Source organism: Echinops telfairi, unplaced genomic scaffold (assembly GCF_000313985.2).
Source record: "Echinops telfairi isolate 266 unplaced genomic scaffold, ASM31398v2 ScPeMD7_7457;HRSCAF=8495, whole genome shotgun sequence".
Classification (NCBI taxonomy): Eukaryota; Metazoa; Chordata; class Mammalia; order Afrosoricida; family Tenrecidae; genus Echinops; species Echinops telfairi.
In genome coordinates this window covers 41,946,181-41,956,970 of record NW_022111357.1, presented here as the reverse complement: position 1 = coordinate 41,956,970, position 10,790 = coordinate 41,946,181, and the positions used below count along the sequence as shown (strand labels likewise).

The window sequence follows — 10,790 nt, the reverse complement described above, 5'->3', positions numbered from 1 at the left end:
TGCTGGCGCGGGAGGGGCCGCCTTGCAACCGGACAGCAGCGGCGCCTCCGTCAATGGGACGACCTGCAGGCAGCCTGAGAGCTGGCGGCGACTTCCCGAGTTGAAAACAACTCCAGGAAGGACTCCGCTGCCTCTGCGGAAGCCCACCGGGCGCTCCTGAGCGGGGAAGGGCCTTGGCAGTGCCAACTTGCCCTTCCTGGAGAAGAGGCCGACGCCCTGGCTTGAAGGGTGGGCCTGGGGCGCAGGTCTAGCCCTAGCCCAGACACCGTCTGGAAAGGGTGTGGCTAACTTCTCCCATGGGCTACAGGGTTGACCACTGGAACAACGAGAAGGAGCGGCTGGTGCTCATCACGGACCAGTCCCTGCTCATCTGTAAATACGACTTCATCAACCTCCAGTGCCAGCAGGTGGTCAGAATAGCCCTGAATGCTGTGGACACCATCTCCCACGGAGAGTTCCACTTCCCCCCAAAGTCCCTGAACAAGTAAGTCAGCTCAGAGAAGCCAGTGCCACACCACTGTATCTGGAGAGAAGTTTGTAACAACTGCCCTCCCATCCCACCCCCACCCCACCCCTTCACAGTCAGACCCCAGTGCTTTTTTCTTTGCCCGTGAATCAGGTAGCATTTATGCACGCGCGGCCACAAGGGCTGGGGCTTCAAAAAACGGTGGGGAGTTCTCCAGAACAGAAGCCTGTGATGTCAGTGCCCCCAAAGGCGTGCAGGCACAAAACACAGTTGTTGTAAGGCCTCTTAACCAGCAATCTTAATCAACATTGACGAACGGAACTGCAGAACCACTGGTTTGGCTGGTTCTTCTCTGAGGGATTTTTCTTTCTGGAATCGTTTCATAAAATTTCAAGCTGCGCTGAATCAAAAGAACATGTTCTGTCCATGCTCCATACTGTCTTTGATGTGCAGACCATTGGAATGGTGAGGGGAGTTCTGCTGTCTGTGGCTGTGAGTGCCCTGACTGTTCAAGCCACCGGTCAGTCAGTTTACCGGTGTGACTCTTCTAGGTCTTTAAACATGGATGGTTATTTACAACCTGCCCTCGTGACTGACTAGCGAGGCTGTTTCAAAGCCTCTGGCCTGCTTGGCTGAGTGGCTGGTTTCTTCTGACCCCTCAGGCGAGAAGGTTTTGGGCTGCGCGTCCAGTGGGACAGGCAGAGTCGCCCTTCCTTCATCAACAGGTGGAACCCGTGGTCCACCAACATGCCCTATGCCACCTTCATCGAGCACCCGATGGCCGACGCCGATGAGAAGACTGCATCTCTGTGCCAGGTACAGGACAGACTGTGTGTCCATAGAACATACTGCAGCGGTGGCATGCCCTAGTTAGAGCTGCACTATCCAGTCCTGTGGCTACTGTGGCCTGTGACCCATGTGGCACCAGGGAAATAAATTTGGGATTTTACTGGATTACGTTTAAATGGTCCCATGTAGCCAACGGCCTCTGGTCAGCGGTACTCTACCACTTGGTGCTTTGTCACGTAGAAGGGCCAGAGAGGCACTGGGCTGCTCCAGGCCTCTGCTGGGAGCCCTGCAGTGTGGGAGCGCAGGCTGTGTGTGCTGGTGGTTAGAGGCGGCTGGCACCAGGAGTCCACCACTTGCTGGCGGCCGTGTGGCCTTGGCTCAGGGCCTGTAGATAGTGCCCTCAGACAGATGAGCAGTGGCAGCTCTGCAGGAAGGTTCTTGTCCCCTGTCCCTTGGCTCGAGGGCAATCTTCTTCGTGTATGGCCCTTGATTCCTGCCGTCTCTGGTGACTCCTCTGGCTTAATGCGCCCTTTTTCTACCTGGCAGGTGATGGGCTGAGGCACACTCTTAACCTAACTAGAACTTCTCTCCAAAGGGGCTGAGGACCAAAGGTTGGGATTCACAATAAGAGCTTTGGGGGGCAGAGGGGAGGGAGATACATCTTTAACAGACCCCCACAATGGACCTGCCAATGCCGCGCATACCAGTGAGGGTACCTGGGGGCCCCAGCAAAGACACCAGGGGAGTCTGAATATCGAAGGGTCCCCAGAGACGAACCTGTCGTTGAAATGGATGCGCTCATCCAGTGGGTTAAAGCTCGATGTTTTTCTGTCTTTGAAAAGTTGGAGAGCTTCAAGGCCCTGTTAATCCAAGCGGTCAAAAAGGCCCAGAAAGAGTGTTCTGCCCCGGGGAGAGCAAACGCGGTGCTGGTGCTGGAGCGCCCCCTGCTGATCGAGACCTATGTGGGCCTGATGTCCTTCATCAACAACGAGGCCAAGCTGGGCTACTCCATGACCAGAGGCAAGATCGGCTTCTAGAGGCGGCGCTGGGGAGCACCTCTCGAGAGGCCATCAGCCCCACCTGCCGACTCAGCCAGAGCCGGGTTACGGCAAAGGGCAGGTGCGAGCTGGGTGTGGACACTGGTTACCCGAGCGGCTGGACAAAGACAAATGGATTCTGGGTCAGGACTTCCCTTCCCCTCTGTGTATCTCTGGCTGTTTGTGGTTGTTCCACCCCAGCCACTGTTGCATGTTAATAAACGTCCGTGAGCCCAGCGGCACGTTGCATGTCAGCTGTGTGGGCGGCATGCACAGGAAAGGACACAGTGCCATCTGAGGAGGGGCTGTCGCTGCAGACAGGCTTATGCTTAGAAGCCACGTTGTACTTTGAAATGGGGTCTCTCCTTCTTTGAGCAAGACATTAAAGAAGCCAGAAGCAGCTTGGTCCTACCAGCCAGCCTGCCTGAGCCTCTCAGCTGCAGGGCAGAGTCCCTCTTGCTTTGCAAGCATTTTCCTCAAGTTTAAATGTGGGACTGCCTCATTGCTAGCCCAGAAAGGCTTACAGAACACTCATCTTAAAGAGCAGCAGTCTGTGTGGGATGGTCCCCTGGCACACTCTGCAGCTGAACTGGCCTCATCCTTCATCCCTTGCCCCTTCCTGGGAGTCTGCATATCACCTTGGGGCTTGCATGCAGACTCCCAGCTCTGGACCTGGCCCCCAGCCCCCTGCACAGCTAGCTGGAACCGCTGAAGCCCCATGTTCTCTGGCGTGCCAATCTCCAGCCTGGGCTGCTGCCTGGCTCTGCATCACATGAGTGGATGTGCCTTTGTTTTTTTGAAGTTGTTATTAAAATAGATGCAAGAACCAAGAACACCCCTTCTTTGATGAGTGACAGGCAGGCCTGGGCAGTTTTCTGTGGGTGCTGTGTGAACCTGCCTGCTTGCTAGGCACTGGGCACTCCCAGTTCAGAGGGCGGCACCTACTGACTGGACAGTGAAGCCTAGCCTGGACCCTCAGTCCCCTGGTAGCTTTCACCTTGGTGGCCTGGCAGAAACACCAGAATGGATAAGGGGTCAGGGAGGGAGCTGCTTGGGCTCTGGCTGGGTGCAAGTTCCCATGAGCTCTGGAGATGCCACCCAACTGAGGCAGCGACCGGGATGCTGGGCCCCTCTTGCCCTGGTGGACACACACGCCTGGGGAACTGACTCACCCCAGGGACCCACATTTTGAGCCATGCTTGCGAGGAGTGGCCAACAGTTCAGGTCCAGCCTGCATCTGTGCTCCCGACCCCTCCCACCACTCCCCGGCAGCCCCAGGCAGAGATTTCCGGGGACTGTTGGCCTTAGAGCCAGAAACTTAAGAGCTAAACCTAGGAAACATTCCTGAGATGAAAACAAGCATCATTTTATGAGCTACAAATATTTATTTCAAGTAATAAAAATCCATTTCATTCCATACATATTTACAAAATGCCTCCCTATAGAAAAATAATTTAACGTGGTCTATCAAGGTTGGAAGCCAGGGTCCTGTCCTGAGATGCCACCGGGCCTTCAGGTTATGCAGGCCCCTCCTGCGTCTCCAGGAAACACAAACAGAAGTGGTCCTTGCTGAGAAGGGCCAGGGGATCCCCGCTCAGATGCCAGCACAGGGCGAGCACGTGGAAATCACCTGCAGAGACACAGGATCAGACAGCCACTGAGGGCCCTGGGCAGCCCTTGCCTGGGGGTCAGTAGGTGGCCAGTGGGGACCTAATATCAGGCAAGCCCAGTGAGCCCAAAGCTGCCCAGTCTGAGCCAACTCACCTTCCACAGGCACCTGCACTGACATGCAACCTGCCGGGGACCACAGGTAGACATGGCCCCCTCCTGTACCGATGGCCAGACGGGTCTGCTGGGGGTCCCACTGGAAGGTGCGCACAGGGGCCAGCTGCTCCAGCACCACGAACAGCCGTAGCTTTTGGACGTCCCAGATCCACACAGCATTTGGGATGTTGTCTGACAAAGCAGGGATAGGGCCCAGTGGCCACTACCTTTCCAGCCTGCCCGTGGCCTCCCCCACCTCCCTAGCGTGTGCCCCACACTCAGTGAAGGGTCAAGCTTCAGGCCCTGTGGCCTAAATCCCCTGAAAGAACCGAGCTGGAACTGAGCTGCGGCCTTGCAGGAAGAACGAGCAGAGGCCCTGAAGCAGCATGGCCAAGCTGCAGCTGCCGCTCCTCGGACGGGACAGGGAAAGGGACAGCCTGCTCCTCTGAGGAATGGACTGCGAGGGGAGGGGTGTGAAGCCTGCGCTTCCGCTTCCCAGTCTGTGCCTGGGAATGAGCGCGTCTCTGAGCCCTGCATCCCACCCCCCACCTCTGCCCCCACCCCACTGGTCTGTTTAGCCTCCCCCAGGTCTTGGGAGAGTGAGTCCTGGCAGCCCCTCCCTACCCCTGCCTCATCAGAACAAATGGGACTGTAAGCACAGGCTGGGATTTACTGCACACTGTGTGTGTGTGTGTGTGTGTGTGTGTGTGTGTGTGGCGGGGGGCGGGGGGCCGCGGGGAAGCATGACCACTACTATATCGTCATGGGATTTCTTGTCCAAGTGGAGTGTGTGCGCCTGGGGGCACCAATGACCTGCCCTGAGGTATGCCTGGGGCCTGCAGCCCCCACACTGACCATTCCTCGTGGCCAGGAAGTAGTTGTCGGGGCTGAAGGCCATGGTGCCCACGCCGATCCTGGGGTTCGCCCTGTCGGTGACTGGCTTCAGGGTCTGCAGAGAGACCGGCATGGAAGCGACCTCGTCTGCAGAGTGGAGAGGACTCACTGTCGGTGCCACGCAGAGCCCTTCCGCTGCGGGACAGGCTGACCGAGGCAGTCTGCTTAGCAGTCAGCCAAACGGGGAGCCTGGCATACAGGGGCCTGCCCACCCTCCCCCGAACCTAGAGTCAGAGCCGGGAAGGGTGCCCCCAGTGCCCACAACTGCCTGGCTCTAATGGCTTTCGAGTGCCCAGACTGAGTCACTGGTGCTTGGCTCCTCCTTCCTCCTCTGCACAGTCTGCCTCAGCCTCGCTTTGCTGGTCTGAGAAAGGCCCATCAGACAGGAAGTGCAGGCGCTGGTAAGATCTGACCCTGGTGCCGGGAAGCACGCAGGGGTGCTCCAGAGCCTCTTGCCTGCCCTGGGAGGTGGCCAGGGCCCCAGGAAGGCCAGCTGCTGTTCCAGGTGCGCCCTACCGAGCCCCTTGCCTCCAGTGTGTCCTGGGGCAGGTCTCCTGTTGGGCCCCTCTTGCAAATGGGGAAGCAGACTCCAGCACCTGGGCAAGGCCACACAACCCAGTCTGACCCTGCACCCCTGGTGGCCTCCTGACCCCTCCCCAGCTCTCCTAGAAAATCCTACTCTGCATTGAAGAGCAGCTCCCACAGGTCAGCTAGCAAATCTGTTTCCAGAGCTTACATTCAGCCAACAGAAACAGTGCACCGGGGGTTTATCGGGTCCTTCAAATGCCTCACAGTCTCAAGGTGAGTGAGGGGAGACACCTGCGAGAGGTGACACAGGACGAGAACACTGTGTGCTTAAATAAAGACCATCGGACTGTCCCTGGACAAGGACTCATTTTCCTACACAAAGCCCCTCCCTCTGCTGCTTACATTTGGTCTCTGTGGTGGAGAGAGACCTGGCCGCTGCTCTCGGGGCCGCGAAAGGAAGGGCCCCCAGCCCTAGCTTCGGATTCTTCTCTGCCTCCTTATAGACAATCTGAAAGACAGAGCGCAGCCATGCTTGGCGCCTGGCTGACCACAGTGCCTGCAGAAGCACCTGGCAAACTGCCACCCCACGAGATGGAGCGATGCAGAGCTCCCCCCCATCTTAACTTCCAGGCTGCCACCACTGCTCAGAGAGGGGAACCAGGCCTGGACCCTCACAGGGAAGCTGTACTGTGTCCATCGGGACACACAGGGACTGCAGGTGCCTTCCATGGCTCCTAACTCCAGTTGAACACAACCAGAAGTGGACCGCGCCTCACTTACGATCTTTGGGTTGTTGATGGTCGTAGGATGCGCAAGCTCTGTGATCATCTTCCAGGTCACGTGGTTCAGAATGCGCACCTGGTGAGGGAACAGCGCCAAGGGAGGCTTAGCGCCAGGTGGCCATTGTCCCCTGCCTGTGTGGCCAGTCCTGAGGGGCAGGTATGAACCGGGAGCACAGCTGGGCCCACCTTTCCGTCGTAGCTTCCGACGGCCAGGAACTGGCTGCTGGGGCTCCAGGCCACAGACTTGACGCCCAGGGACCACTCGTACGCACAGTAGCTCGCCAGCAAGCGGCCGTCCAGGGAGTAGAGCAGGATCTTATACTAGATGAGACAGTCCAGTCGTTACTGAAATGTCACAGTGACCTGAGGCAGGCAGGAGGCCACCTGGACAGCCATGCTGTCCTCTTGCACATGCGTACGGGCACTTGGCCAGGGCATTGCCCTCTCGGTAGCAAATCAAAGCCAGCAGGGCTCTGTGAAGAGGAGCAAGGCTGATCAAAGGTCTTCCATGTAGCATGTGGAAGACAGATGGCAGCGTGCCAAAAGCAAGAGAGAAACAAGGCACGGTAACGTGCTGAGAGCATGTGCTTACTGGGTTGTCTCCTACCTCCAGGCAGGTGTCCCACACGGCCAGCACACAGCCGTTGGGCGCCCACTCGATCCCGACGAGGTCCTGGGTGTCAGCCTCAAAGTGCTTGCAAAGAAGAGGAGGGCAGGTTACAACCCGGCCCCTCTCATGCAGACTACGGTACCTATTTCACAGCTGTGGTTTCAACACATCTGGCCTCTTGCTCTCCTACACGGGAAGGGACAATGACACCAACAGAACTGGCCAGCCGGGGCCAGCTGCCCTGAGTCTGCCCTGCTTGCCACCACCCTGGCCGACCAAGCTGTCTTCTTCCCAAGGGCCTAGCTCAGGCCAGATGCCCTCTAGGAAGACCTCTCTAGACACTGGTGGGTGGGGGACCCCTTCTGTGCACCGACAGCTGTCCAGAAGTCTCTCTGAGTGGGTCACTGCCCTCCCTTCAGATTACAAGTCCCTCAGGATGTGGAACTGTGTCCAACACAGAGTGGACCCTTAGTCAAGGTCAGTTCAGTTTTGCCCCTTTGAGCAGGGCACGCATGCATGCAAACGCCAATGTAAACGAACTGGAATGTGGGAACTGTTCAGCTCTGATGCCACCTGAACTTGTAAAGGCACCTGCATACCCCATTTCCACCATGTCCTACAAACACTGGGCCAGCAGCAGGTGTTTGAGCTGAGGCTAGGCGTTGCCCTCTTGCCCTCAGGAAACAGGAAAGCACACTGTCCCAGTGATGCCAAGGTCCCCTGGCATCTTAAAGAGCCCCCCCCCCATTCCCATCCTGGCCTCCTCCCCAGGTAGCAGGAGCCCCTGGCCCTCACCCTCAGGAGCTGCCAGTCGCTGCAAACGAAGACACTGATGTAGTCCTTGCAGTCCCGCCTCTCGGCCAGCGCCATGTAGCGACCATCCCTGGTGAAGGTGATTCCTAGCGGAGAGACGAAGATGTGCTGAACTTGAGCAGCAGCTAATCCCAGGAGTCGCTTTCAAAGAGGAGTGAGGAGGGCAAGCAGGGGCTGAGGCAGCTCAGATGCAGAGCCGAGAGAGGAGCGTTTCCACAGAGAAACCACTGAGGCAGCTGTGGGCTTGCTTTTACAGGACGGGGGGAGCGGGAATGTTCTCGTTCATTACACACTCACATTACACTGTAAGACATCGTTGAATAATATTAATACCAGCTCATCAAATCTCTGAGGAGTCCTAAAATATCACCCCAAATACAAAGTCTTAGGACCCTGCTGCCATCAAGTCGGTTGGGACCCATAGTGATCCACAGGATGGAGCAGAACTGTTCCCTAGGGTCTCCCAGACTGTAAAACCTCTGGCCAAAGAGCCGCATCTTTCTCCCTCCGAGGGGTTACTGGGTTTGAACTGTTGACCTTGCAGTTAGCAGCCCAATGCATACCCCACTCTGCCACCAGATGAAGGATCCCGTTTTCAGAGAAGTGGCAGGAAACCTAGCACTATTTTCAGCTAATGAAAAGCTAGCTGGTGAATAATGTTCCTATTTTGACTTGGGGATTTAATTCTTGGGACGAAATCCATTTGGGACGAGAATTTGGAAGTGCACTGGTTAAAAAGGCAGATCCTGTGTTCTGTTTCTGTATAAGCATAGACTGCACACAGCAGGGTGTGGAGAGCGCCCAACAGCAGAGCCACTGTGCGAGCTGTCGCCCGAGGGCCACTAGTGTCAGACGGTCACAACGCACCCCTACAACTGCCTTTCACCCCAGTACCGTTTTCCAGAGAAAAATGGAAATTTTACTCGTGTTGGGAGATGTGCCCCTCGGATGGTTACATGTGAGACACTTGTTTCAGGATTCAAAATGGGACGGCCAGTTAGCTCCAGATTGCCCCAGGACATCTCGCCGGGCACGCTGTCCCAGGCTCGCCTTCCTTCCGAGGGCTTGAAGACCACAGAGCTCGTCTACGTTCCCCTGGGATGCTCGCAGTGATAGGCTTACGATGCACAATTTGGGTGGGTCCTCTGGACAGACACCAAGAAGAGATGTGCCCGAGGGCTCAAGCAGAAAGAGAATGTTTTGGAAGTGATGATGACAGCTCATGTACCAACGAACCTCATACAGCTGATGTATGGATCGTGAGAAGAGCTTTAAGCGCCCTGGTACCATGATTTAAAAAAGGGACGGAAGCACCCACATCTGCAACCCAAAGTCAGTGGGACTGCCTGCCCACGCCGTTCTCCTTTGATGTCAGGGACAAAATAGCCTCCTCTCTGGTTCTATGATGATGTTTGACTTCGGGGTCCTTGTCACTGGGAGATGCAAAAGTTATTCATAGGTCTGCAAGCTCAACTCACCCATGCAGTATACAGTCTAAGAAATTCGGGGCTGCTAACCCAAAGGCCAGGGGTTCGAAACCCGCCCACCCCCCACCCCCAGCTGCTGCAAGGGAAAATGATAGGGCAGTCTGGTTTCTGTCATCACGAGGTTACAGCCTTGGACACTACGGGACGGTTCTGTGGGACAGTCCTCTTTCTACAGGCAGAATGAACTAGACAGCAACAGGTTTGGCGTTTTGCTTGTTTCTTTTGGGGGGGAAGGATGTACTTAACCTAAGGGGTGACAGAGATCTAGAGGTAAAAAAAGATGGCTGTGAGCTAGGAAGTAAACAAACTGCACAAGCTCCTTTGCGTGTGCCTGAAATTTCGATGATAAAAAGGTTGTGAAAACGATTTTTAACAATCGCTTTATAATAGGTGTGACGTACTCACCCTGCTGACAAGCTTTAGGATACTTGATATAAGACACGGATTTTGTGCACAAGGACCAGACAGTTATCCGAAGCTGTTGGGGAGAAGTGAGGAAAGGAAAAGGGGCCAGTTTAGATTTCACATTTTCAGAAAAACCATCTCAGTGCCTCGGCCCCGTGATAGATTTCCCACTACCTGGAAACAGTGCCCCGGATGCTTTCGCTCCGAGAGGGGTTCCACAGCACGACTGGGTGTTGCATCTTCACTTGAGCACACTGCTGGGTGAGTGACTCACAGTCGGGGTGGGGCTGTTCCACACCAGGGTCGGGGGTTTGAGACCCTCTGCCTCTCCAAGGGAGGGAGATGAGGCTCTCCCCGCCTGTACAGACAGGTAGCCTCAGACACCCAGAGAGCCTGTTCTAAGGGTTGCTGGGTCAGAGCTGACTCCACGGCAGCGAGTTTGCCTGGTTCATTTCCGAGCAAGGGCCGTTTGCATGCCCTCGTGGGCCCGCAGGAAGGTGATGCAGCGCGAGAAGACTGAAGCACTGCGCGGCACGTCCTCTGTGCTCTGTAGCTCCCAGGGGCCCTCAATGCCCGGGGCAGGGAGAGCAACTGCCTGGCCCTGTGGCCGTGCTGGCTGCTCCTACAGGAGGACCTGTGGTGTGACCACCACGCCGCCCTCACCCCACCCCCACCCCCCACACGAAAGCCCTGAAAGAAGGCAACATGGTCACATGGCCCAGAGCTGGTCACAGTGGAGACACAAGCAGGGCACTTCAGGGAGAAGCGCCAGATGGAAACACCCATTATATAGCAGTTGACCTGTACGATACAGACGTGAAGGATAAAATAGGGGTGGTAAATGGAGACTATCAACCACAAGTACTAGGTTTCTTTAGAAAGCCATCGAAATGAGACCAAATGACTAAAGCAAGGAGAGGCACGTGGGGAGCGAGGAGAGGTACGTGGGGAGCGAAACAACCCGAACAGAAACAATGCGACTGCTGACACGTTAGGAAGCACGTAAGCCAAAGCCGGTGCCCATGTGGGCGGTGTAGACGCCGTTCACTCCGGCAGGGCAGGGGTTGCCTTTCCATGGCCTTCTCTCCACGGTCTCGGAATTCCCACTAAATGACTGGGCTGAGACTGGAGCACATCCTGGCCCACCAGGCCTTGAGGACGATGACCCCAATTAGAGCAGCCAGTCCACAGAGAGGACCACATGGCCAGCCCCAC

The 10,790-nt window shown here is 56.4% G+C and overlaps 2 protein-coding genes across 3 annotated transcripts in view; one reads left to right on the top strand and one right to left on the bottom strand.

Annotated features, from left to right (window-relative positions):
* Window positions 1-212: 212 nt before the first annotated feature.
* Window positions 213-2,528, top strand: TPRG1L (tumor protein p63 regulated 1 like). The gene is made up of 3 exons (XM_004705473.2): window positions 213-484; window positions 1,129-1,282; window positions 2,098-2,528. Exons 1-3 carry the CDS (start codon window positions 297-299, stop codon window positions 2,290-2,292), a joined length of 537 nt encoding a protein of 178 aa, XP_004705530.1. The 5' UTR covers window positions 213-296; the 3' UTR covers window positions 2,293-2,528.
* A 1,135-nt stretch (window positions 2,529-3,663) lies between these two features.
* Window positions 3,664-10,790, bottom strand: part of WRAP73 (WD repeat containing, antisense to TP73) — a 19,920-nt gene continuing 12,793 nt past the window's right edge. The window contains exons 4-12 of one of the 2 annotated variants that reach the window (XM_004705472.2): window positions 9,576-9,648; window positions 7,666-7,769; window positions 6,868-6,954; window positions 6,447-6,581; window positions 6,259-6,336; window positions 5,881-5,986; window positions 4,912-5,037; window positions 4,057-4,248; window positions 3,664-3,922 (exon numbers count right to left, since the gene is read on the bottom strand). In XM_004705472.2, the coding sequence (XP_004705529.1) occupies window positions 3,810-3,922; window positions 4,057-4,248; window positions 4,912-5,037; window positions 5,881-5,986; window positions 6,259-6,336; window positions 6,447-6,581; window positions 6,868-6,954; window positions 7,666-7,769; window positions 9,576-9,648 (1,014 nt within the window). In that variant the 3' untranslated portion in view covers window positions 3,664-3,809. Of the gene's footprint in view, window positions 4,249-4,911; window positions 5,038-5,880; window positions 5,987-6,258; window positions 6,337-6,446; window positions 6,582-6,867; window positions 6,955-7,665; window positions 7,770-9,575; window positions 9,649-10,790 lie in introns of both variants that reach the window. The other variant, XM_045299082.1, reaches the window with a different exon arrangement.

What these genes read in the sequence shown, in the direction of transcription:
- TPRG1L (XM_004705473.2), top strand. Translation starts at nt 297, where the DNA reads ATGGGCTACAGGGTTGACCACTGGAACAACGAGAAGGAGCGGCTGGTG. An exon ending in CCCCCAAAGTCCCTGAACAA is followed by an intron (nt 485 to 1,128) that starts GTAAGTCAGCTC and finishes CTGACCCCTCAG; the next exon opens with GCGAGAAGGTTTTGGGCTGC. An exon ending in AGACTGCATCTCTGTGCCAG is followed by an intron (nt 1,283 to 2,097) that starts GTACAGGACAGA and finishes GTCTTTGAAAAG; the next exon opens with TTGGAGAGCTTCAAGGCCCT.